This window comes from Nymphalis io, chromosome Z, assembly GCF_905147045.1.
Source record: "Nymphalis io chromosome Z, ilAglIoxx1.1, whole genome shotgun sequence".
Lineage (NCBI taxonomy): Eukaryota > Metazoa > Arthropoda > Insecta > Lepidoptera > Nymphalidae > Nymphalis > Nymphalis io.
Genome location: NC_065918.1, coordinates 11,225,671 through 11,252,402, shown reverse-complemented (window position 1 = coordinate 11,252,402; position 26,732 = coordinate 11,225,671). Strand labels below are relative to the sequence as shown.

Sequence of the window (26,732 nt, the reverse complement as noted above, 5' to 3'; positions counted from 1 at the left end):
TAATTTGACAGAAACTTAAAAAAAACTTATTTTATACATAGCTTAAACTATGTATTTAGCTGGACTACTTTTATTTGAACTTAACTTTTTCATGGGATAAAAATATATGGATTATAAATTTATAATAACGTTGATTTTTTAGATTTATGATAACAATTTTAATTTCATAATAATAGGTTTCAGTCCTGCTCCATCCGTACACGGTGGTAACTGGAACTTCCCTCGACCTACCTGTAATAGCTGAAAACCGCCGAGAAGAAGAATCGTCGATTGAAATCAATGTAGAAGACATGCAAGACGAAGACCAACCAGTGACGGAACTTATTGAAGTACGACAGCGGCGAAAAGCGAATAAGGCATACAGCCACGATAACCTAATGGAAAACTACGATCCTATAATTATTCAACCGGGAACAAGTTCACAATCAGAAGTACACGTCCCTGATAATGAAATAAGAAATAAAGAAATTAAAAATCAAACTCCTTGTCGGACAATGCATCATAGTCTTATCCTGAATCACCCCGTTAGTAATAAGGACAATTCGTTTAGGAGTGTCCAAAGAAGCCATTCAACACACGATTTCTGTCGCTCGTCAGATTCCTCTATGGTCCGAGACACGCTACGATTTACGTTTAGCTCCGGACACCAAGGAGACGACAGTGAAATACATGACCAGTTCTGTGACACGAATATTAGGCACAATGATCGCTATCCCGAGGCAAACGACGTTGATAATTTAGATAATGAAATCATGGATGCTCTGACTCTAGAAACAGGAAATCTACCGGATTTGACCGAGGAACAGTCGTCTTCTATAGACGAGTCGACGCGCCGCGACGATTTGTGCTCAGAACCATTGACGGCTGAGAACTTGAACTATCTCAACAGAATTCTTTGCTTAGATCAAGAAGGCACAGAAGGTCAGAGTCTAGAAGCTGAATGGGAAGCGTTTGGAGAAGGCTGTGAACATCTTCATCTTGTTTTGAAGTATTGGAATTTCTTAGTGCTGCCTTATCCAGAGTTGAGGCAAGCGGTATCTTGGGGTCAGGTTAGGTGCTACTGTAGTAATTGTCAACCTGAAGCGCAACCTCCTTTGGCTGGTAATTATTATTTATTTATATAGTTGCCGCTTTACTAACCGTTTTTTAAAAGTCACAGAGTTGATAAAACTAGTAGGGTAAATAAGTTTATTTGGTTTACATATGTATATAATAAGTAAGCCATTTTGAGTATATAGTATTATAATAATAATAAGACGTTTTCACTTATTACTTATTCTTGCCCCTCATCGCATTTCACACACAAGCGTAATTTCGTAAAAAGTCTCGGAATTTAATTTATTCACTTTTTTTAATGAATTCCATATTATATAATGTATATATATATTTAGGTTGGGTGCGTATAGAGAGGATCGACGGTGTGGGTGCGGCATCTCGAGGCTTTTGGCATATCACGCGGTCGACGCTCGGTGCGGCGCAGGCTGCCAGCTCAGAGTCGGGAATCGCCAAGCGTCCCCGCTCCTTAGCGTCGGCGCCCACCAACCTTATTTCATTAGGCGATATGTAAGTGATATTAACGACAATTTTAGAATGTTAATTGGTAATTTCTAACGCTAAGGTTACCTGGAAGTGATATTTTTTTGTGTGGATATCCGATATGACCTCTTCCGATACGAAGTCTCGTAGCATTAATATGCTGCAACGCATTTACGAGTTTAAACCAATTGTTTAGTGACCACTTGAAATAATACATGGTAATCTGTGGACAGTGTCAATCTAATTATTTCAAACAGATGTACCAACATCTATTTCTTTGTATTATCTATATATCTAATACATGATCTTAGTATATATAGAATAGTGCAGTAGCGAGTGTTTTTTATAGTATATGTAGGCGGACGAGCATATGTGCCACCTTATGTTAAGTGGTCACCAACGCCCATAGACATTGGCATTGTAAGAAATGTTAACCATAGCTTACTTCGCCAATGCGCCACCAACTAAGATGTTATGTCCCTTGTGCCTGTAATTTCACTGGCTCACTCATCCTTTAAACCGGAACACAACAATACCGAGTACTGCTGTTTTGCGGTAGAATATCTGACGAATGGGTGGTACCATACCAGACGAGCTTGCACAAAGCCCTAACACCAGTAAAGTAACACCCTGCAAATGTTCCGAAACATTGCCCATTGCTGGGCTTAGGTCTCCTCTAGCTTTGAGGCGAAGGATTGGAGCTTATTCCACCACGCTTGCTCCATTGCGGATTGATCGCACACATGGGACAACAGAATTTCAGTAAAATTAAACACATGCCGGTTTCCTCAAGTTTTATTCTTATATTCACGACCAACTAACCGTTCGAATAAGGAATGTGGCGACAGTGTGTGTAAGATTGCATATCACGCTTTGTTCTTTTTTTTCTAGTTGGCTAGACGAAGAAGGCAAGCCTCACCACACCATCTTGGCGATTGAAATAGACATCGAGTAAGTTAATCATACTTGTTTTGTTTAGTAATTGTGAAACTGTGACGAACTGAAACTCACAATTTTTGAAGTAATTAATTAATATGGTACATGGCTAGTGAATTATTAGCCTTTTTTAACGCTGGAAAACGTGTTGCGCGTTTCCCCCACGGGAACAGTGGGGTGGTATGTCGGGCTCGCCGGTGTCCAAGGCGCCGAGTGCACCCCGAACATCGGAATACCCACTAAAAAACCAGCGGTGGTACCCTTTTCGTCTTAACGAGGAGCGCCACGGGATCGCTTTCGCATGCTACCCTGACTCTCTGAAGTTAATTATTTGCCGAGATTTATATATAAAAAAAGCAATCTTATAATAATTTGAATTTATGGCACGCATATTGAGTTATTTATAATATGAAATATAAAATGAACTATAAGGTGTTCAATGTTCATATAAGACTTCTACTTAGCTGCTATAGGCCGCTTATTTAGCTTGTAGATGACGTTTTCAATGGATTGTCCTGCAATCTATGTAAAAAAATAAATCCAGGCGTAAGTATCCCACTATTAAGTGAACAGCTCGTGTCTTATTAATTAGAAAGTGTTCCCGTGTGAAGTAATGGATACGTGAAGGTATCGAATACCATCCGATTCGAGCTAGTTTCCTTTAACGGTTCTCCTTCGACGCAGAGCACAAGATGATCTATAAATTCAAATTAAGCACATGTTGCTAGCCTCGATTTAACCAGGCGATCTTCGGTTAAGATTAACGTGTTCCATGTTTGAATCCCAGCTACCGCTAGGAAAAAGCGTTATTGCGTATTACTGTAAATAAATTCTTAGTAACGATCCATCTGGCTTACTATTATTAAAACTCTCGGAAGGATCTTGTTCCTAAATTTAATCCGTTCGTATATGATTAATAAAATGTAAGTTTGTGTTGCTCACGTACTTGTGTACTGTAATATCTTACTTATCTACGCAGTTGAATTCCATTAAAAATGGCCAGAAATCGATCAGGAGGACATTATGAGCATTCGTATCGCTAAGTTTTTTTTTAATTTAATTTCAGAGGCAACGAAGCAGAGAAAGATCGCTTATTAGCATTTCTTATTCACATGAAGTCTCACGCCGTGTTCGTCGACGACCCTCTCAGCTTAGACGAATAAGATAATTTAATTTATACGAATCTCAAACTCCGCGCCCTAATATTAGCCTCCATAAAAATGTTATGTTAAATCTTAGTATTTCAATACCAAAAATCAAGAAGTGTTTAATAAATTTCATTAGTATTGTTGGATATACACTCTAATGATTAAAATTAAAAATAAATAATGAAAGGAAAGTATTAATATGTAAAAAATAAAATATATCGAATACCAAGTTCATTAGTCATTAGTTTGACTAATGTAAACATTAGTTTTTTATAAGAAAACAAATAAAATAAAAACAAAATGAAATAACGTAATCGAAACCTCAATGTGATCCTTGGTCAGCCTTTTTCTTAAGATATATTCCAAAATAAATTTAAATTTGTGTTTTACATATAACATTTGTATATATTTCGCAACGATCGTTACGACTCTAAAACGTGCTTTTATATATATTCATCATAACTATAAAAGTTTTTATTCAAAAATAAGGTCAGGTCAGCTAAATTAATGTTTAAATAGATTGCCATGGTAGGTACTTCTTTCTCTTTACCTGCATGGTTACTTCTTTCGGTATATGTGATCGTGTCGGAACTATTCTCCATTTGCAAAGGTGTGCTATGATTCTTGTATAAAATGTAATGGTCTTTATTGTGCAAAAGTAGTACTCTCGACTAGGAATAGGAAAGTAATTTGAATGTGTTCAGTGAACTAATGTACAGTTCTCATTGAAATATTTTATATTTATTTTTTATAACACCTTATTTTATATTGTCGTTATTTAGGTCGTATTAATATCGTCGTAAACTTGATTTTACCATAACTTTTCTTCTCTTTGTGTAAAATTCGCGTGATTGCATTAAGTATTTTCTAAAATTAGCTCAAAAGTAGTTTTCGATGTATTTTTTTAAATATGTTTTTATAGTATCCGATCTGAACCGAAGCCAAGCGTCTCGATCTTTAAAGAAATATATTTTGCCCAACATAAGATCGTGGGTTGTTAATAAATGCACACTTTAACCTAATTTTAGTAAATTAAACCTCTACCAAAATTTATCACTTTATTCAGACAAGCCTTATCGGCCAGTACATGAACCGCTGCTGTTCATATACTGGCAGTACAAACTTAGTAAATGGCATCTGGGATGTGCGCCGCTTGCGCATGTTTGTACCGAAACGGTCACATGTGTATCGGTGAACGTACCCGACCCGCAGTAGAAACGTGCCAGTCCCATTAGCGTTGTGAAAAAATAGTCTTACTGGACACGTAGGGCACTGTACCGTTGCGTTTAATCCATTTACAATTCTTTCTAATATTTTAATGTAATCGAATAATATGTTCATACATAAAATTTAGTAAAACGTTGCAAATTGGTATTAAGTAGTTTATTAGTCACCGGTTAAAAATTAATTTATAACTTTAACTAAGCTTGAATAAAATACAAGAAGAATGCGTTTTTACAGTTTATATTCGGTAGCTTTGTATGAAAAATAATAATACCGAATGATATATGGAATAATTATTTCAATCCATTAATAAATACTTTTGATTTATAGGATTTTGTGCCATTTTGCATAAATAGAAAAATTTAATATAAAATATAGGATTTTAACAAAAAAAAAAACATACTTCTTACAGTAATTCTTAACTTTAAAATGTATTGTTGTATTTAAGAACGTATTATGTCTAATTTTTCATAACACATAAATCCTTCTCAATCGTAGCTAATTGTAAAATATAGATAAACATGAGTATTTTCTATTATATTTAGATTAGACGACTACAATAGTCGTCATAGCGATAATGGATATATATATACGAGGACATATTTTTAAGTTCTCGAATCGAAGGATTACAATGAAAATTGAAACAAAAAAATATTTCTCTCTTGTGGAATGACGCATTGTCATACCAAAAGTAGATTATTTTAACCACTCCAATAAAAAAAAATATAGGACTATACTATTTATATGAAGGTTATATTAAATTTATGCCTTTGCCTTTAGTATTATTAAAAAAGATTGTCTCACAAAATGGTCGCCATGATTTCTCAAACAAGTTCGCTCGCTCCAAACTTTAAACTTATAAATGAATCTTCGTACAATGTAAGGTGAAAGTAGTATCAAACTTTTTTCCTATTCTAATTCCATACTTATCTAAGCATTGAATGAAGGTGTAATGAATATAATTTGTATATATCCAATGAGTATATTAATTGTTTTACCACCGAAAAATGTAATTGTAACAATTAAATATTATTTTACATGTAATAATAAGATGTGTAGTCTATATAATATTCATATTATATGTTTAACTGAACATTGACTGAAAATGTTTTTACTTCTAATATATCAAACTTTAGTACGTTAATTTCGTTCGTAAGAGTTTCAGCTATTCGTCACAGTAACAGCCTGTTAATGTCCCACTGCTGGGCTAAGGACTCCTCTCCCTTTTGAGGAGAAGGTTTGGAGCTTATTCCACCACGCTGCTCCAATGCGGGTTGGTAGAATACACATGTGACAGAATTTCAATGAAAATAGACACATGCAGGTTTCCTCACGATGTTTTCCTTCACCAATAAGCACGAGATGAATTATAAACACAAATTAAGCACATGAAAATTCAGTGGTGCTTGCCCGGGTTTGAACCCGCGATCATCGGTTAAGATTGACGCGTTCTTACCACTAGGCCATCTCGGCTTATTATATCTTAGCTATTCGTCAATGCTCAACAATTTCGGTTCGGAATGATATAATTAGTAAAGGTCTCATCAGATATTCTACCGCAAAACAGCAATACTTGATATTGTTGTGTTCCGGTTTGAAGGGTGAGTGAGCCAGTGTAATTACAGGCACAAGGGACATAAAATCTTAGTTCCCAAGGTTGGTGGCGCATTGGCTATAAGCGATGGTTGACATTTCTTACAATGCCAATGTCTAAGGGCGTTTGGTGACCACTTACCATCAGGTGGCCCATGTGCTCGTTCGTCCATCTTCCTATTCTATAAAAAAAAAAAAAAGGTATTCAGGACATTGTTTGTCGCTCTCTCGAAAGTACTGGTGAGCTGTCTCTATTGAGCGCCTGCAATACATTTAATTTGTATACACCGATCACATCTAGCAACTTTGAACTCTTAGAATCATGGAAGATGAATTTTAAAAAAATATGCTTATGTAAGAAATCAGAAATAGTATCAAAAAGGCCACATATTTATCTACCACATAATGTCTACACAATATACAAGTTTAACATTTTACTACTATCCATCTAAGTAGTCAAAATACCTTTTCTTTATTTGGCTCTCTATCATACAAATAATCACGCACCCTACTTGGGCCAGCTTCAGAGTTATCTAGTACCTGCCTATTTGCAATGCTAGATGTCGCTCTATCGCTATTTTCTTTTCAGTTCTGTTTAGTACTTACTTTATGCAAGGTTCTGCTTAGTAACTATTTTATGCAAGGTTTCTACAGTCGATACTGCTTCCATTATGCTGATTGCTATCCTAAACGGCGAATCACACCTGATATCAACTTATAAAATTACCTTAGCTATACCAAAAGCATATTGATATTTTCCATTTACTTTTGAATGAGCTAATGAAAAAATTTTTCTCATTGTAAAACGTTCAACTAAAACACTAGGCCGCACGGTGATGTTTTATTCATAAGGTTTAATGGAGTACACAAACTAACCATCAGCTCATAATTTGCGTTATTATAGTTATTAAAGTTGCTACTTTCGTTGCCGTTTACAATAAATTAGATGTGGTCCAATTATCCTTTGAGATATCAAACAAAAGAACATATTTTGCCAACTGATATTTTGGTAGTAATTGTCTCGGAAAACATGTCTGTGTTTATGTTAAAGCATTACATATTAAATTCAAAGGATCCATATATATAAGAATAATAATGGTCTTGTAGAATTTATTATTTACGATTTCGATACACGAGCTGGTTCTAATGTTTTCTGGATCTCTTGTAGGAATTAGTTAAATGTATCAAATTTAAACAAATTTGTACTTTTTTTAAAACAGTAACTACTAAGTTTCTTGCTGGTTCTTCTCGGCAGAATCCACATTCCGAACCGGTGGTAGCGCTTGACTATTCAAAAGAAATTGTAAATTCTATTTCAATAAAAATATTTGCATTTGATTTCGTTTTATATTTGTCATTCTGTGATCATTGCGATTTAAATTTTTATAAAAGGTCTCAGCCTGGTTAGGACGTAATTTTTTTTAAATAAATTATCATCTTCAAAATATATAACTGGATCTTAAAATATTACCTAAATCGGTTCAGGATTTTAGTCTTTGTATCAATAGTTTGTAAATAAAATGATTAAGTTAAAATTTTAATCAATCTCAATTAACATTATTGCTAAGTACAGTCAAATTTTAAACTTCTAAATGCATCCATAATATTCTTAGAGTAATATTCTGCACGCAATTCGCTTATCAAACAATACCTGTGATTAAATAATGAATCGTGGAGAAAAATATTACCAAACTGCTTATAATATTATATAATATGTAAGGATAGATTCGAATAATGTGAGTTAATGTTCTATAAGCTATCCTTAGCAGGACAACGAATTATTTGCATATTTCTCTTATCCTCGCGTATTATGATTAAGATATAGTTATGTGAGCAAACACGTGAGCTTGTTCGCTTTTACAGTATTATAATATATAGTTCAGCTATCATAGCGTACAAGATGTATGTAGGTAAAAGTCGCGTAAGTGTAGCTAAATTATATACTAAAGAAGACACTATTACCATAGTGGTAAAGTAGATTACGATACTTGAGTATTTATTGTAACATTACGGCTGTTTACAAATTGTTTTTTTTTTATAGCTATCGTTTATATATATATATTGATATAAAATGTATGTAGGGAATAAAATAACTAGTTTTAGATCTGATTGACTAAAATTTTGTCTTTGACAGCTTTCCTTAATATTTAAAAATATATATATTGTATTTGAAATTAAGTAGTAGCGATCATTAAAATAATATATATATTTCTGAAATTTCATCTCACATATCTCTATGATATAATATTTTGATAATATAATATGTATTATATAAGTTCACTATTAAAAAATAGGTTGTTGAATAGCTTTTTAAAAATCCTCATAGTTTTAAATAAATATAAAGAACAAGTTATTATTATTTATAAAATTTCAGCTAAGCTTTGTAAATTATTAATCTCTATGATTGTAGGTTATTTATTATTAATGTAATTCTGTTGATAAATATATTACTTAGAAAGTAAAGAATTAAAAGAAATGTATCATTCATTACTCTGTTCTTAGATAAATAAATTATTATCAAAATTCAATATCTTTTTATGTATAATTCTTATTCTTATTAAAAGCCATATTTAAAATCATTTTTCAAATATGTACCGCTTCAAGTGATTGAACAGTACCTCAAATATATGTATTATTGTTTGAAATTGTATGTGAATATTAGTTTACAGAGTAAAATTATTACGATTGTATTGTGAAAAACAATAAAAAGAGTATGATATTGCTATATGTGTTTCATTTCGTATTTCATAATTTAAAAAGTTTCAGGGAAAGAAAAGAAAAACATACTCCGATAAAAATCGCTTTATAATTGGTGTCCCAATGTTTACAACAATAAGATTGTATCCAAAAGTGTTACTTAAATAAGTACTTATGCTAAGATTAAATTATCGCTATTTCTTCTAAAACAGCATTAGGCTTTATGTGTGTGGGCACTGCTACTGAATTCTAAAATAGATTGATATTCAAGGGACCAACGAGTTGGAGACCACTTCGTGTTTAAATCTTCACTATGCCTATTATGCTGTATTACCTTTTCTAAATACTTCCAGAGTGACTTAGCAGACATCTAATAGCTTGTAACAGGAAAGGTCACGGATGAAAATACTGATCTAAATAATTTAATGTAATTACAATATTTTAATCTGCTCAATATTCTAATCTGCTCTCCAATAAGATCGTAAAACATATTGATGAAATAAATAAAGTACAATATAAAATTATACTAATGAAGCCTTTGTGTACAGATGTGTGAGATCATTTCTCAAGGAGAGAAGGGACCTCATTGAAATATCTGTGTCTAAATACAATGTTTCTATAAACAAAGTCTTCAAAGCATATAAGACTTAGGATTTACCTAGGAGAAATTAAGAGTACCTAATGTATCTCGGGCGGTGAGAATAATATATCAGGTTGAATGGCGTTTGTACTTCTGATGTACAAAGTCTATAATCTATAAATAAAACTATCCATTGATAAACAATCTTAGTGGTCAGTCTAAAATCTCACCAATGCAGAAACAGGACAATGTTATTAAACATATGAAATAGATCTAAAACAATGAGTTACAAACTGTCGTTATCTAAAACGTGTAGACCAGAAGTAGCCGCACTGATATCCTGATGCTTTTATTGAGTTAATACGAAAGATTAACATGCAAAGTCTACACTTTTTCTGATTGCATAACATTGTAATTTGACATTTCACACGGCAAGCGCCGAATGTTAACGTTAAAGTGAATAACAACTCCTAATATAAGTTCGGAGCGGAAGAATATAATTTTAATCCGTTATCGATAGGGTCCGTATTTCTTCGCCGAGAGAGCATTTTCTAAGATCGCAAAATTAATTTACCAAACTTTACATTTTTTGATTGGGTTCATGGGAGAACCGAGTGGGCATTTGAAGTCCGCAGCGAATTCTTCCATGTTAGACATGGGGCCGATGACGCGGAAGCGGCCAGGCGCGTGGAATCCTGTCGTTATGCGAAGTTTTATCGCTTCGTTACGGTACACGGAACACCATGTGTTAGCAGCACTCAACCAGAATAACTAAAAAGAAACATCAATTAGCATCAACAAAAAAAATGATCCTCGAAATTTTATATTCTATTTACAAAAGTAATCTGTTATTGTTTCGTTTGTAGGTTACCTGTCTGGGGCTATAATTTTCAAGTCCAGGAAGCCGAGCCTCTTCACCGTGACGTTGTATCCACGCTTGATAAGCATAATATGCTTCTTTAATACCGCCATTGTCTGCTATATTTTCACCTTGAGTGTTCACTCCATTCAACTAAATAAAAGAATAGAAATAAATAAATATCATTTACTTGCATACTTCATAAAAAGTAGAGTATAAGTATTTGGGATGACAATGTTAATTTTTTACCTTCATACCGACTTCCTTCACAGTGTAGTTTGAATACTGATCGATGATGCATTTAGCCTTTTCTAAATACTTTTGTTTAGTCATTTCTTGCCACCAGTCTACTAAATTGCCGTTCTTATCAAATTGACGACCCTGTAGAGATTTTTATGTTTAATAAAATAAACAATTTAAAATAATTTTTGTAACTATAAATTATACCGAACCATTTTAATGAATATAAATATATTTAAAATAATCTAAATAACAGTGTTATCACCTGATCATCGAATCCATGGGTAATTTCGTGACCGATAACAAAGCCAATAGCTCCGTAATTCATGTAGGCCGGGCGCTTGGAAGAGAAAAATCCGCCTTGTAGGATACCAGCGGGGAATTCTGTATAAACGCAAGAAAAATATTAAGCTAATTTTTATTATTAAAGATATTAAGATAACGTAATAATTTTATGACTGTATTATTAATTAATATATATTCTAAAATGAATTTTGCACTCACGTATGCTATTTTCAATGGAGGAATAGAAAGCATTGACGATAGCGGGACGGCCGTGAGTCACCCAGTCGGTCTTATTCACGGGTTCTCTCAGCTTGCTGAATAGGTACTCGGTACCGAAAAGCGTCAGGTTCAAAACGGATTCCATCAATTTATCAGACGACATCTCCAGCTGCGAGAAAACAAAATTAAAATAAAAACAATAAATATCGGTTAAGTGTAAATTGAATTCTTGTAGAGAGAATTTTATAGTGAACATTAGATTAAAGATTTATAGGCATTAACTCTTTTTGTTCATCGTTAACTTCTTTTTATTTTTACAAATCTTACCCCAGAGTAGAATTCAGTCAATTTATCGTCATCCAGCATTTCCTGGGGATAGGCGATGTGGGATGCCATTGCATCAGCTTTTTCTAAAGCTTCTTGACGAGTGTGCTCATCCATCCACTCAACTTCCTTCAACGTCTTGCGGAATTGTTGCCTGGTTGACAATGAAAATTAAATATATTTTGTTTTATACTGTCGCATAAGATTAATGTATGGAAAACTGCTCACCTGATATCATTAACCATTTCCAAGGCATTTGCTTTCGAATTTTCGTTAAAATATTTTCGGATGTACAAAGCTCCTACGGCGATGGACATACTACAAAAATAGAAAAATCGTCAATAGCGAAGTGCCTTATATCATTAAAATTATAAATTATTCTAAAAGATGTTAACTGTTGTTGGTTGTTTAAGAGTAAAAGACTACCTGACGCTAGTGGTATCCGCGCATTCCTTCCAGCGACTCTCGCGTTCTGTCTTTCCCGAAAGTGCTGTGACGTAGGCCAGCTGTCGTTTACGCAAATCATCAGTCAGGTAAGAAACCGAAGCGCCTGCTACGCGCCACATAACATAGTTAGCTTGCACACGCTTAGGGGTCTTTTCGAGGAGATCCTGTGAGATAGAGAGTGTTTTACAATTAATATAAAAACCTTTATAAAAGTATGAAGACGTGAGGTACATGTCCAATCTGGTAATTAAATTATTGGATTAAGATTCGACCTTATTAATGGACAAATGGGGTGTAACGTATAAAATTTCGTCATATTTACCTCAAGGTCGGATATATATTTTGGTACGTTAACGATGGCTACTTCGTCGAGTCCGACTTGCATGTGTGGGGCCAGGAGACGGTTTATGTATTTAAGCCAGGGGATTCTACGATACAAAGAAGACAGATTATTTTTCATTAAAAGTTGACTTAATATTTTGGTTAAAAATACTTAACTAAAATAAAATATGTTTTTGAAAATCGTCGTCCTCTCTCTTTAAACAAAACTATTGTTGTTACTATTATTCTTTTAAGAGATTTATTTATGTTAAAAGCACCAATCAATTCCACCAATAAGTGCCTGAACAATCCAAATTGTAGGGGTTGTTGTCAGGCACTGCCCAAATCTGCGACACTATCATGTCGTGTTTTCTTAACGCCAAACGAATGATGATGATAATGATATAATTTAAATAGATACCTCTATTGAAAAATAAATATAAAAAATACCTTGGGAATTTCTTTTCCATTTCAGCAATAGTCATCGGATTATACAAACTAGTCGCGTTACGACGCTTCTCGAGTGGCAAGGATATCTAGAAACAACAACAAGTAGTTATGAATTGATTTCAAAGCTTCTGTTGCACATTTTTTTTCACCTAAAGTAATTATTGACATTTACTAAGTTTTATAGGTCCTACTAATAAAAGTACAGGAAGGTACTTTTTAATGACCCTGACTCTGCTATAAAATTTTTGTTTTATTTTTTGAATAATTGGGTTTTTTAGGAAAGAGCCATATTGATAAAATTGAAAAGCAAAACCTTATTTAAATACAAAAAAATAGCCAAATCGTTGGTGACGTATCCGTGTCCACAATACATGAAATTTATACGTAGAATTTTTTAATTAATATTATATGTATTACTAACATTGTAATTTTAACATTGTAACACTGACACATGTTTTAATTTTAAATCTTATTAATTAAGTTATTATATCGGCGCACACACAATGTATTTTATAATCACATTCTCGTAATTTGATCAATGTATAGAGCGCCTTTTTTTTCAAATAATTATATATTTTATTGATTGCGTAATTTATTAGAAGAACAGGTAGAGTAAGTATCTGACTAACATTCACTTCTGAAACGTTGATCAAAGTCAGTTTGATTAGACTTTAATTAGAATGGTCGGTAGTAGCCATTAAGCTATAGGGTACATTAGGTACGTAATGGTAGCCGTTGATTAGTTAATCGGACTTTTTTTAACCTTCCAGAAAATCGCGGGATGTCGCTTGTATGGAACATCTTGGTTTACATTGACTTTAAGCAATTTTTATGTTAATATAATTTATTCTCTATCCAATTCTATTGACGAATGTTTAAATGTATGCATGAGTTATTTTAAGGTTTTTTAGTTAAAAACGAGTTCAGTTACATATGTTTCATGCAGCTCAAACTACATGAGTAACATATGAACGGTACATTTTTTCATGATTGCATTTTGAGGTTACGAAGACTCGTATTTTACTTAAGTACTATTAATATTTTCTAATTTATCTGAAATATGTTTTCAACAGAAGAAACTGTAGATTATTTTGATTGATATTCTAAAAAAAAATTTGCCACATATTAATTAATTGTTATATTACGCGGACAATATACAAAAACTTCACCGTTGTGTAGTAAGAGCAAGAATATTAACAATATATTGTAATAATGCCAGAACTTTAACCACACTACATAATATTAAAAATTTCAAATCGACGGTGACATAATACATTGATTATAGATTTTCGAATATTTTAATTATTTGTACACTTGTTTTGGCAAGTTTTTTTGCAATAACGCGGAACGCAACAAAGATAATAAACATATAACAATAGTGAAAGCTAATTGTCAATAGTAATATTAAAAGTTACTTACGTTGGCAAGTTTCATTTCAAATTGCAGCGAATCTTTGAGCTCCACTTCTGCTCGGGAGCGATCGGCTCCGAGGAGAGTTGCTATATCGACCATGTAGTCGTAATAGGACAGAACAAGCTTGTCGCTGAAGCCACGGTTCAAGTACTCCCTGCTCAATCCCAGAGACGCTTGATCCAGCTGAAATAAATGTCAAAACGTCGTATGGAAAAGCAAAACAAACGATATCATTTAAACTTCGCATGGCACGCGCTAATACTTCGCCTTTGCATAATAATACTCGTAATAAACTATTAATATTCCAATGTTTATTTAAAGCACACTTGATATTTGTAATTTATCTATAAATTTACAAGAACACGCTTCAATGAAACTTTTTCCTTATCAAATGGTACGAAATTATTCTATATGAAATGAAAAGCAAGTCGGCCGACTTAAGAAATATTATACAAAGCTATTAAATCTATGAAAATAAAATTCAATTGTAATATTTATATAATTCTTACATCGATGATTCGTTTGGTGGAGTTCTTTACGTCAACGCTGATAGAGAAATCAAGGAAATAGTCAACAGAATAACCGGCTGAGCGGAACCGGTACACAGATTCATCCCAGGAGAAAGACCGCTCGTCCCACGCATTGCCTTGCAGCACCGGCCATCCACCGAGTTTTTGAAGCTTTTCGAGTAGAGGTTGTAAGCCAAGAGACTCGATAGCAGCTAAAAAATAATTCATTAAGCAAGTTATATAATTGTAATGACAAAAAATATCTTTTATTTCATATTAATAATAAAGCTGAAATAATGAAGTAGTCTTTCAGTTCTTCTCTCTTCCATTTTTAAGTGTTAATTTATATTGTCGAAAGGTGGTTACTATTAATAGGATTCTTTTTGGTCGAACATTAACTCTTTAATTTCGCAAATAGCTTTACTTGTTACAATCCTTACGTCACAAGTTATGAAAACAACGGAAATGACGTCACCGGCTACTTTCACCAGTGTTAGCGACTTAGTAGTGTGAAATAGTTCACTAAGTAAATGTATGCCAACTAGATATGTATCTACAATATATTGAAGGCAAAAAAAGAATTTCATAATTATAAATATTTTATAAAAAGTAATAGTAATTACAAATTAATAAATAATATAGGCTATATTATTTTTTTCTAAAGAAATTAGAATTTAAGTTTTAAGTAGCTGGCCTGTTGCTATATTTTTTATAATTAATCCCAGTAGAACTGTAGTGTAGACATAAACAGTTTTTAGATATTCAATACCCAGATGTCCATAAGTAGTGACATATTTTTAAATTATAAAAACTAATCGGAACTTCCTGTTCATTTAAGTTTTTTAATAATTTGTTTATAATTATTTTAATGTCATTATAGTGCAGTTATCTATTATAGCTTACCGTCACAATAGCGTCAAATAAGTTGATTTACGTTTTCGTAACAAATCTATAAGATCTCGAGCGCATAACACGATTAAAAACTTCATACGAATCAGTGAGAACTCAATCTAACTTTATATGAGCTCTGTCTCTCCTGTTATGATATCACTCGCGATAGTTGCGTGTGTTTAATAAGTTTGCCACAATAGCTTCGTCTGATTATTAGTTTTCTCCATTATTATAGTACGAAGAAGTTTTGTATAACAGTCACGTTGAACATTATATAATATTGCGTCAAAATTTAACATTATAATATTTACTTATAAAATTAAAAAAGTATTTTTAACAATAAGTTTGACTTACTTCTATTCATACAAGCTTGGTACAATGTCTTGGCTAAAGCAAAGGGACGTGGTTCATTCTCGGCTATAGGTTCCTCGAGAAGGGCACGAATTTGTTCCTGCAGCTCGTCAGTAATTATTGAGAACGTGTTGACAGATGTCTTGTCGTCAGGTATTCTTGTATTTTTGACAAATGAGCCGCAAGCGAAGTCGTAGAAGTCATCGCAGGGGTCGACCTTGTCATCCATGTTGATGAGCAGTTTCGAAGCTGTGGTGATATAATTTTTTTAAACTGATGGATAATTTTTTTATAACAGTGTTAAATACTTCGATCACGATGGAAAGTAAAATATAAATATATTTACATTAAAATTACAACAAATCTTACATTCCACGTAGACAATTAGAAATGTTTTAATTGTAATGCATTAAAAAATAATAAAAAAAACTTTGTTTACGAAATATAATTTAACTAAAAAAAACATTGGGTAATATTTGGTTAGTTAAGGATTTGAATGCTCTTGATAAGTGAAGCACTAAAAATAAAAGAAAATAAAGTTTTTTTTTGTCAATTTAGAATAATTTATTTCTACTTATTTAGGTTAGATTATATTAAAATGTGTTTACTATATGCTAGATCTATGTATGTAAGTGCGCACGAAGCCTGATGAGGGCGTGAGATAACGTCTAGTTAAATTGCTATTCTCAATGAATGGTTCTTTGTTTCCCTGGGAATCGAATCTTGGCCTTTACGTACTGAATACAAACGAAACGCTATTATAATGCCATTTTCATTGTAATAATAATTAATCGTACTATTAAACGCTTTTATACCTAATACTCGACAGTAACATCAGTCTTAGAAAATAAAATTGAAATAAAGTATGATTTGGTGAATGGAATTTTAGAATTATAAAAATGTATTTTTTGCCTGGTTTGATGAAGGTAACATGCATACATGCTCACAGAAACTGATGAATCTAAACATAAAATTATGTTCATATAACATTTTTTCAACCACTGGAGCTGCGGATACACTAGATCTTTCAACCGGTACGTCGAAATACAAAGCATATTATTTAGCGATAGAGTATGATCGGTGGTAGGTCTTAGGACGAGTACCTACCACCGACCATTAAATGAGTAAATTATATATTTACCTGTATGTATACATCCAGGAAGGTTGCAAACTTTGGCATCAGGGCTCTTTGCGATGACTGCTGGCGGCATTGACGGGGAAAGTCTTAGTTCGCTAGTCTGTGGCATGTCTAGAAGGCGGATAAGCGTGATGATGAGAGACGCTCACAGGACGATACAATGGTAATGATAACACAGAATATTTAAAGCACAGTTAATATTTTTTTCATTAGCTCAAAAGATCAGATGGTTGCATGCATGTAGGCAGAAAGTGACAATGTTTATTTTATACTAAACATATTTTTATTTATTATTGTCGTTTAAACAACGATTGTTGAACGATGATTACTGTTGTTAAACTTTGTGACACATTTTGTATAATAAACGATGTCCCAGTTTAAAATGATTAGGGATTAATAGTTACGAAAGATGATGTGATTTTGAATATGCATACACAGAAAAGCAACAATATACATTTAAAAAAAGACAAAGCTTAGTGATATCGATTTGTTATTTATTGTTGTTTTTTTTTTTATATGACAACCTATAAATCATTCATTGAAAATAAAATGCAATTAAAATATTAGCTTTATCAAATACTAATTATTAATAACTATTTTTATTTTCAGACTTTTTTTTTTAAACGTATAAGGTCTATACTGTTACGGTATAGACTATTCAAATTAACTGGCAAACAATTCGAACATTAATAAACTAATTTAAATAAGCTGTTTTCCCTGTGAAAATTTATTATGGTGAAAAAAAAAAAAAAATGTTCATTAAAAAAGCCGATGTAAGCTGTTATCGTACAAGTCTGAGTAATGTGTACACCTATATCTTAACTAATTTCCAAGCTTGACAGACCATGAAGAACATTCGATCTACACAAAAGGCATTCATCATTACATACATAAGTGTATTACATAGTTTGATAATTGATAATAAATATTTTATGTTAAATTTATATAGCTACTTCAAAACGTAGTTTTTTGTGTAATTATATTAATTATTAAGTTTATTTATTAGTTATTACTTTTAGTCTTGAGAAAACGCAATATAAATATTTAAACTTCGAACTGCAGAACGCTTGAGTCGCAAGTAGCAACGGTCCTGAGATTTATATTTTGAAATGACCGCTTTCGTGGTTCAATGGTCTGCTAACAGTGTCCCGATTAAGTTATAGCCGACCGAGCTAGGAAAGCCAAGGATGGAATATTTTGAAAAACATAAGGTTTGAGTTTAATTTTATTTATTTCTAATTTATTTTTTAATTTCATAGTAAACTTAGTTTTTATAACAATAAGAAGTATTATGGAATCAAAGATGATAATTTCTATTCGATTAAATTAATTAAATTCTAGTTCGATAATTTCTGTATTTATTATATATTTACATTTATTTGATTCTTATTAAAAGGCATTAGTTTTTAATAAAATGTTTGACACCTAACGTTTTGCGAACCGAAATCATTGAATAAAATGCTTCAACCGATAAATTAAATTGCTCGACCGGTATTGAAATTTCATTATTGTAGATTATGTTTCACATCGAATCGAGGGTACCATTCCCCAGTTTCGTTATTTTGAATACCTTTAAACTTATTAATAAATTAATAAATAATATTTTATATGATATTTGTAACAGTCATTTTAAATTGTTATTGCTTTTAGTGTACTTTACACTTGTGCATTGTGAAATTTATTGCCAAGTACGTGATAGTTTCAATCTTAAATGAGAAGTAAATCATCATGATGCTTTAATTATAATGACGAAAATAGCACTTGAAAATTAATTCAGCTTAGGAACATTAACGTTTAGATAAGAATTATTTGACAGCGATAATTGAAGTAATTAGGTAAAAGTTTAAATTCTTATTACCATATTTAAAATGTAATTTAAGATACATTTCACATTTGTCACTCAAAGAACGGGTTTGTTATTGACCTTAATTCAAGTTTCGAACTTGGCATTAATGTGGATACATTCATCCTTTTCCTGTTAAAAACATACAATAAACTACGTACTCAATAGCTTTTAAAATTTATGTTTAGTATACAAATGTTTTGCAAAATTGAACTAAGTGTATCCGTCTTAATTATTTCGTCACTAAATTTCATTACTATATAAAAAAATTATAAGTATGAGCTTCTTAACTCATGTTGTTCATCTGACTTTTGTTTCGAGAGTGTAAACCAACTTTAACTTGAATTCTTTGAAATTTAATGTTAAAAGCTCTTAAAACATTAAGGAACCGCGGCTTATATACCTTTGAGCTTCGCTCTACTAGTGATGGTACAGAACCAAATAAAGAGAAGTAAGTGAATTAAGTATTTTTCAAAACTACCGTGAATTTCAACTATCGTTAATACTTATTCTAACTGTATTTTAAATAGAGAACTTTAAAAAAAAAGTATTTAGCGGTGGACAATCGCTATGCATACTGATTGGGTGGGTATTGGTCAACGCTTTTATTACTAGTGAAAATAAAAATAGGCTGCTTTGTATTTGTAAGTATAATTTATTTGTGTCACTATGAATCGTGCTGATATTACAAAATTGTACGTGAGCTAATATTAAGCGTTATTGATTTAAATGAGAGCAGATAGTTACCAAAATATTTGCGTCACGAATTAACCGTGCCTCATAGCCGTGACGGTGGCGTAAGACTAAGTTTTCACTCATGACGCAAATTCTATAAAGATTTTTATTGTGAGAAAACTTAAATATCAGTCATCTTGTCTTTTATTGTTTAAAGGTCAGAGTGACAATTTTCGTGACCAGGCATACACGTAACAAAATGTTACCGTTTAGCAAATTCGACTTACCGTTTTGCAATTTTTGTGATCACGCACAGACAATACAATAAAATAAAACCGTTTTAAAATTCAATGTAATTATTTTTATTGCAACAAAAAAATTTAAGCGACCTTTTTTATTACTATAAATGAAGTTATTTTCCAGTCACTTCTAATTTTGATATTCGATTACTTTTAAAAATGTAATAATATTAAGCTAAATATCGATTAATTGACTGAGAAACATTAAGTGTGATAAAATTATAAACGATCGTGGTTTCTTTATGTTTACGAATTATGTATAACTTATCTTTTAAATAGCTAAATACTTTTATTTATTATATACGGGATACTTTAATAGATACGGGAAGTTGCTTAGTAGTATTATTATACTGGAAACTTCTTTGTTCCACGTCGCTTTCGTAATTTTTTTTTCAATTACAATCTTTTTATATATTTAAATACTTTCTGTAAAATAGATTTTCTAAGATTAAGTTGAACAAATATTTATTGTGATGTACAATTATATTGAAGTGAAACAAATATAAGACCTCTTTTGAAGGTAAGACCCAGTCGTATGCCGTGACGGCGGAAGGCATGACCCTCTATCATGGCGTCCCTCCCCCCACTTTCTACATTGCTGTATGTGCATGACGCCTATTCTGCTTATAAGATTAAATAATGCAAATACAAAGCTTTTAGACACGCTGTGGATTTTGTAAGATAAATAAAATAAAAAATAATGTTCCTTAAATGAAATATAAATGTGTGTAACAACAATATTTCATTTATTAACGAAACTCTGTTTTCATTTATTTCATTATTTATAAATTTGTTCTTTAATTATAAATTCATCCAATAACCATCACATTTGGAGATTTACTTTTGTCGGATGGCCAAATTTATTTTAAATGTATTATATATTATATTTTGAATTGTTGTATATTATTTAGTGAATATAAATCGAGCTCAATGTATTGTTAAGTTTGTATTATAATCAGATTTATAATACTGACATCATGACCAACTCAATTAAAATAATTTGTTTATAATTAAATTATACTTTGTAGTAAAACTAAAACAAATCATATAAATAAAAAGTCAAATGAGTGAACATTTTATAGATTCACTGAGAAACTGCTAATGCATACTTAGACCGACTTTACAGCAAAACAACATTTTTATTCAATATTTTTAGATGTTTAACGCTTAGTTTGTACGCGAATAACGTTTAAAATACTTAAATAATCGAAACTTACGTAACGGAAATACGTCTATGTTTACTAGAGAGCTGTATAGTCACGCAATTACAACAACGTAATGAACAATACTAAATTATCATTATAATACTATTGTTCCTTATTAAAGTCCGTTAGAGTAATTCTGTTTTGAATATCTGCTCATTCGGTTATTGGCACAGATGCATACGAAATAACGTGATTCACAAAAACAGTTTTCTCTCTCTTTGTATTCCTACGATGACACGGAAAGAATGCTTAGCCTGACCAAATTTGTCACGTGAGGCAAATTGAACTATACTCGTGGTTAGTAATAAGTTACAAAACAAATAAATGTTTGCAAAGGATTTAAACAATGTCAATGCGAATAATTGCTGAAAAAACAGTCAGTTTTTTACAAACTTTGAAACTCCTCCTACTATTGTATTTCAAATTCTATGTGGAATAATCTTGTAGGGGCATTCAGATTATTTTAGCTCATTATTTCTACTATTGTTCTTTATTACATTAAAAATTTATTAGGCATATAGCATATAAAAACTACAAATTAGTAATTGTTTCCAATTTATATCATTTTAAGTTTTTACTTATAGTGTATGTATTGAGATCAGTTTACTCAATATAAAATATTTATTATGAATATATTTTATTACGGTATTGCCGTCATCAATAATGAATTATAATGAACAGATAAAAGCCAATTGTTTTGTTTTTGGAGGCCCTTAGTTAATAATTTAATCGGTATGTATTACCGGTAACGTCGGTTTTGGTCCGTACTAGCATCGTGGAAAGGAAGGCGGCGAGAAATGCTATCGCCATCACTGTCACCACACCCGCCACAAGCAACAGACGCTTCTCCATACTCGTCCTTTGCGCCCAGAAGGACGGCCTGTTGACAAAAAATATATTTAATTATTAACAATATTGAATAAAATATTAGTAAATCAGGTTTTTTTTCTATAAAATAAGTTGTTTTAAGTATAAAATTCAACTAAAATATATGAATTCCTTAGTGATTCTCTCAAACTGAATCAGTCTTAGTTTTTGAGCCTTATTTTATTTAATTTAGCGTCTAACGATGGGGCAGAAATAAAGGCTCCAAATAAAGGCTCAGAATTTTTAATACAAGATTTTAAAAAAAGTATAAAATTATTTCTTATTTTATATTATTAAATTAATAAATTATCTATAAAATTATTATATATTAAAATATTAAAGTTAAATTATCGGAATTACGAAATATTTTTATTGCAATTGATTGGTATGACAATAAGAAAACCATGTAAATTCAAATTTTAGAACTATGAATTATCATAAAGTCAGTAACAATGGTATTGAATTGACACATAATACTTTTGTAGGGATAGGAAATCTTCTAAGTGGTTATTCTTTGAAGGAGAAAATTGCTACGAAATTTTCAATTTGTTTTGTTAACCCAATTTACTTGGCCGCAATTTTCCTTGGTGTTGAACGAAGGGAGCCCCGGGGATAGCAGATCCCTTCTTATGGCTTCCTAAAGAAAACTTATTTCGGTATCTCACGTAAATCGGCTTAAAAATTATAAATAATTTAAAGTAGCAGTCGTCTGCCATCGCTGATACGCCGACAGACTGAAATATTTAAATAGGCCTTCTGTATTTTTTATTGTAGATTGGAATGAAAAGGCTCGCAACAGACGCGAGACGGTGAGACCGCTTGCATAAATATATATGTAAATAACTTGTACGAAATTGTTTTAATTTTTATGTATGCTAATACTATTTAAATATAACAAAAGATTTGAACTGTTAAATGGAATATTTACTCTTTAAATATTATAGTTTATATAATACCCGATATATACATATGGCGAATTCAATGCCTAAAAGTATTTTCTACTTCATAGATTGATGTATCCATGTTTCTATTTTAGTTTTGATTTACTCAATCAATACAGATGCAATCAGTTTATCAGATGAGTAAAGAAAATGTTTATAAATTGCAGGTACAGTTTGAGTTAGATGTGCAATTGAATCGAGGTTTACTTAAGTGGAACCGTAAATCAATATCGATAGTACTTTTTTTTATTTATATAAGTTTACAATTTATTTATTTGTAAATACGTATTTGCATTATAGTTTCCCCATTGATTATATGTTTTATATTATTTATCAGCGTTTAAGCCTTCACCGACAGGCATACCTACTCTATATAGCTTTTGAAAACATCTGCACTGAACCCCCCGAACGAGAATTGAAACGTTCGTGCTTAATATCATATTATTAATAATAATAACCAATTCAATTTGAAATACATTTCGCCATATAATCTTATTTCGATGTGGAAAGCGGTAAATATTAAATTGTTATTTACTCTTTCGATATTTACCAAGAAAAAACTAAATTGATGATTTTTGTAGTTGTGAACAATTAATTGTTCATCTTTACGCTGCTGTAACTCGAAACATGTAAGACTTACAAAAAACTGCTGCAACACAAAATGTGTGAAATTTTATTCTCTTCAAGTTTGTATTGAACAATTTTAGTCGTAGGATCAACTATGAGGTATTATATTGAAAAAAAAACAGATTTTGTCACCTTTCATCCAAGATGGTCCATGATCCAAACGTAGCGTATCCAAGGTAACAAACTTGGAATTTTCATCAGAGTTCTAACCTAAACGATATGTTTCAAAACTTTTACTACGTTACCTTTTGCGGGGTAAAAATCCTTACTTACTGGACTATGTGCTTTTGTGAGTGGCTCAATTGATTGATGCATTTTACAAAAATGTAAGTATGCTCTTACAATTTTCTTTTTTGTTTAATATTTTTATGTATAATTAATGATATACCTAATGTCTTTGCTTACCTAGTTCAGATTTTTATATTATTATTATTGTTTGAATGTTTGAAATTAAATATTATAATGGTTATTTTTTACTTTAATAGATATTGTTACTAGCAACTTTTTATATTAATTATAAATATTGTATGTAGGTACCTGCAGAGGCAAATCACAGTACATTTAGATGAAATGTATTAAAAAACAAATGTTTAGTAATTAGTCGATGGTATATTTTACTTTTTTTTTTAATAAGGAATAGGCCAGCGTTTGTCCATTGAATTGCCTGATAGAAAGCATCGACACGGTCTAGGATGTAGCACGTTTGCCTAGAAGAAACCGGTTTACTCTGGATTTGAAGACACCAACGTTGTACCTATCAGGAAATACAGGCTCAGGCAGAGCATTCCATAGTCAAATAAAATAATTACCCATGGGTCATCAATCGAAGACGACTTGCTAAGAATCCCACGTTATATAATATCTGCCTTTTGTAATCTACTCTGCCCGAACCACACAGCATACACTAGATCCGTATAGAGAAGTTATTCTTATTTATTAGTTATATTTTTCTAATGAGCACAATTGTAACACTATACAAGAATAGGAATTACTTAGTTAATTAAACATTTCGCGCAACCATTCAATATATTTTTTGAATTGACACAATATGGAAAATATTTGAATTTGTGTGTACATGGTGTGTGTGTGTGTAAGTTGTGTGGCTGAACGGTGTGTATAAAGATAAAAATCGTGCAAAATCTTGTACGTGAACATCTATTATCTGTAATCACTTATTGTTTAGTGCAAGTCGCCGCGCCCGAGCTCTTTATGCGATTTTTATTGTCTTCCCGCATATTGAAGCTTTTTTATGGACACTTTTATCTCAGATATTGTTTTTTAACGATAATAGAAATCTTTTCTCTTCGTAACACATATTATTTTTATGTTCACGTGCCTAATGCATTTTAAACTTACGTTGATTTTGTCTCCCGCGTGTCTCATTACGTTTACACCCATCTCTCTTCCTCTCTTCACCTTAAAATAGTCCGCATTTTATCCTTCAATCTCGTTTACTGATATATTATTATAAAAGTTCAGTTCATGATAGGTGCTTGTTATTGACCAATAAATGTTCTCAAATTTGAAAGGCATAAAAAGGATTTCAAAGAAGAACTTCATTTCTTAAAAATATATATTACAACCCTATTATATTTTTTTTAAATTACTATATATTGATAATGACTACATACAAGAAGAACCTTTCAGGTGAACCCATAGAAAAAAACAATTTGCAGCGAGGCCTGGAGAACGGAGCGGCCAAGCAACATCCCCGCGAAACAAGATAAGATGTGTTCAAGGAAACTGGTCTTTATAATATATGTCTATACATCTCTAGACATATGAACTAATTATTATTGCCTAATTGTTTCAGTTGCTCAAATGTACCTCAGTTCTAGAACACAATATCTAACGATAGATGATAATAAAAAATATATACGTTAGTTTTGCTTTAACGCATTTAAAAACAAGCATGTAACTTATTTAGCCATTGGCAAATAATATTATATTTTTAATCTGAACTTTTCTCCTATCATCGCTTAAGTATATTCAGCGCCACGTGTGTCATCGATGCATTAATTTCCATAACAAATGCCTCGATCGTCATACTTCTTACGATATAATGGTCTAGAACTATCACATCACTAGCAGTGGTTGTGCAACGACGCATCGTCACTGGACAGCATTTTTTTTTATTCAGACCGGTCTGACCTAAGTTCATCGTCTTCAAGGTTAATGAACTTTTTTGACCAAGTTATGTTTCCGTAACCACAACAAGGGCTTTAAATTATTCCACAATTTATCTATCAGTACATGTTGTATTTTCTTACGCATTATTATGTAAATGCATCATCCTGATTGCAATTGTCAAATGTCCAAACTAAAAGCTTGTCTGAAGATGAAAAAAGGAAGAAGTCGCTAGTAGCGATCGCTTTGTGCTGCACCTAATATATTTGTTTTTATTTATTTATAACCCATGTAACAATGAAATATAACAGCTTTATTTTTAACAGATAACATAAAATCTATGTAACTAAAAGTTTTACAATAAATAGCATGTATAAGTAATTGATTGATTTAATTATAAACTTAATTAGTCTAAGAATGAGCCCAAAGAGGATATCAATCCTTCTAACTCATTCACTACAAATAAGTTTCATAACACTATTTGGTACAAAGAATAATCACGTTGAACAACAACTATTTTATTTCATATTATAATCCTTTTATAAACTTACTCACGCGATACTCACACAACACGTTCCAGTGAGTGACAAATCTGTGACCTCCATCATAACATATTCCTTTTTCACTTATCGTTAGCGGTCAATGTCAAATTAACATAAAATATTATGTATATTAAACTGATCATGAATAAATCTTTAAGGTAATTTCGGTTACATGTTAAGTCACCTAAATATATTGAAGAATTTAATATTAGTATTAATCTTTTAAAAAAAATTGATGCATAACAAGTAAATGGAAAAACATTTCTCAATAAGCTTCAATATTATGAATAATTTTAGTTTGCTCTGAAAAAGACTTAATAGTGCTCGTAACAGCTTTTTTATTGGTATTTCTTTTTATACTACTTATATTTTTTATTTATATTACCTATTATACACATAGGAGCACATTAAAATACATAATTAAAAATACAAATTTATTAATTTT

The 26,732-nt window shown here is 31.6% G+C and overlaps 2 protein-coding genes across 5 annotated transcripts in view; one reads left to right on the top strand and one right to left on the bottom strand.

Moving 5' to 3' along the window:
- The window catches only part of LOC126780769 (neuralized-like protein 4), a 31,325-nt gene extending 26,204 nt beyond the window's left edge, over window positions 1-5,121 (top strand). Inside the window, exons 28-31 of the mRNA XM_050505453.1 lie at window positions 177-1,101; window positions 1,392-1,563; window positions 2,428-2,487; window positions 3,539-5,121. Coding sequence (XP_050361410.1) covers window positions 177-1,101; window positions 1,392-1,563; window positions 2,428-2,487; window positions 3,539-3,635 — 1,254 coding nt within the window. The 3' untranslated portion in view covers window positions 3,636-5,121. The remainder of the gene's footprint in view (window positions 1-176; window positions 1,102-1,391; window positions 1,564-2,427; window positions 2,488-3,538) is intronic.
- A 4,103-nt stretch (window positions 5,122-9,224) lies between these two features.
- Window positions 9,225-26,732, bottom strand: part of LOC126780774 (neprilysin-2) — a 43,299-nt gene continuing 25,791 nt past the window's right edge. Inside the window, exons 3-17 of one of the 4 annotated variants that reach the window (XM_050505467.1) lie at window positions 21,927-22,063; window positions 17,165-17,272; window positions 16,027-16,272; window positions 14,782-14,993; window positions 14,279-14,455; window positions 12,860-12,945; window positions 12,411-12,516; window positions 12,068-12,252; window positions 11,870-11,959; window positions 11,645-11,795; window positions 11,318-11,486; window positions 11,079-11,197; window positions 10,823-10,954; window positions 10,586-10,726; window positions 9,225-10,485 (exon numbers count right to left, since the gene is read on the bottom strand). In XM_050505467.1, the coding sequence (XP_050361424.1) occupies window positions 10,285-10,485; window positions 10,586-10,726; window positions 10,823-10,954; window positions 11,079-11,197; window positions 11,318-11,486; window positions 11,645-11,795; window positions 11,870-11,959; window positions 12,068-12,252; window positions 12,411-12,516; window positions 12,860-12,945; window positions 14,279-14,455; window positions 14,782-14,993; window positions 16,027-16,272; window positions 17,165-17,272; window positions 21,927-22,063 (2,260 nt within the window). In that variant the 3' untranslated portion in view covers window positions 9,225-10,284. The remainder of the gene's footprint in view (window positions 10,486-10,585; window positions 10,727-10,822; window positions 10,955-11,078; window positions 11,198-11,317; window positions 11,487-11,644; window positions 11,796-11,869; window positions 11,960-12,067; window positions 12,253-12,410; window positions 12,517-12,859; window positions 12,946-14,278; window positions 14,456-14,781; window positions 14,994-16,026; window positions 16,273-17,164; window positions 17,273-21,926; window positions 22,064-26,732) is intronic. The other 3 variants (XM_050505468.1, XM_050505470.1, XM_050505471.1) reach the window with 3 other exon arrangements.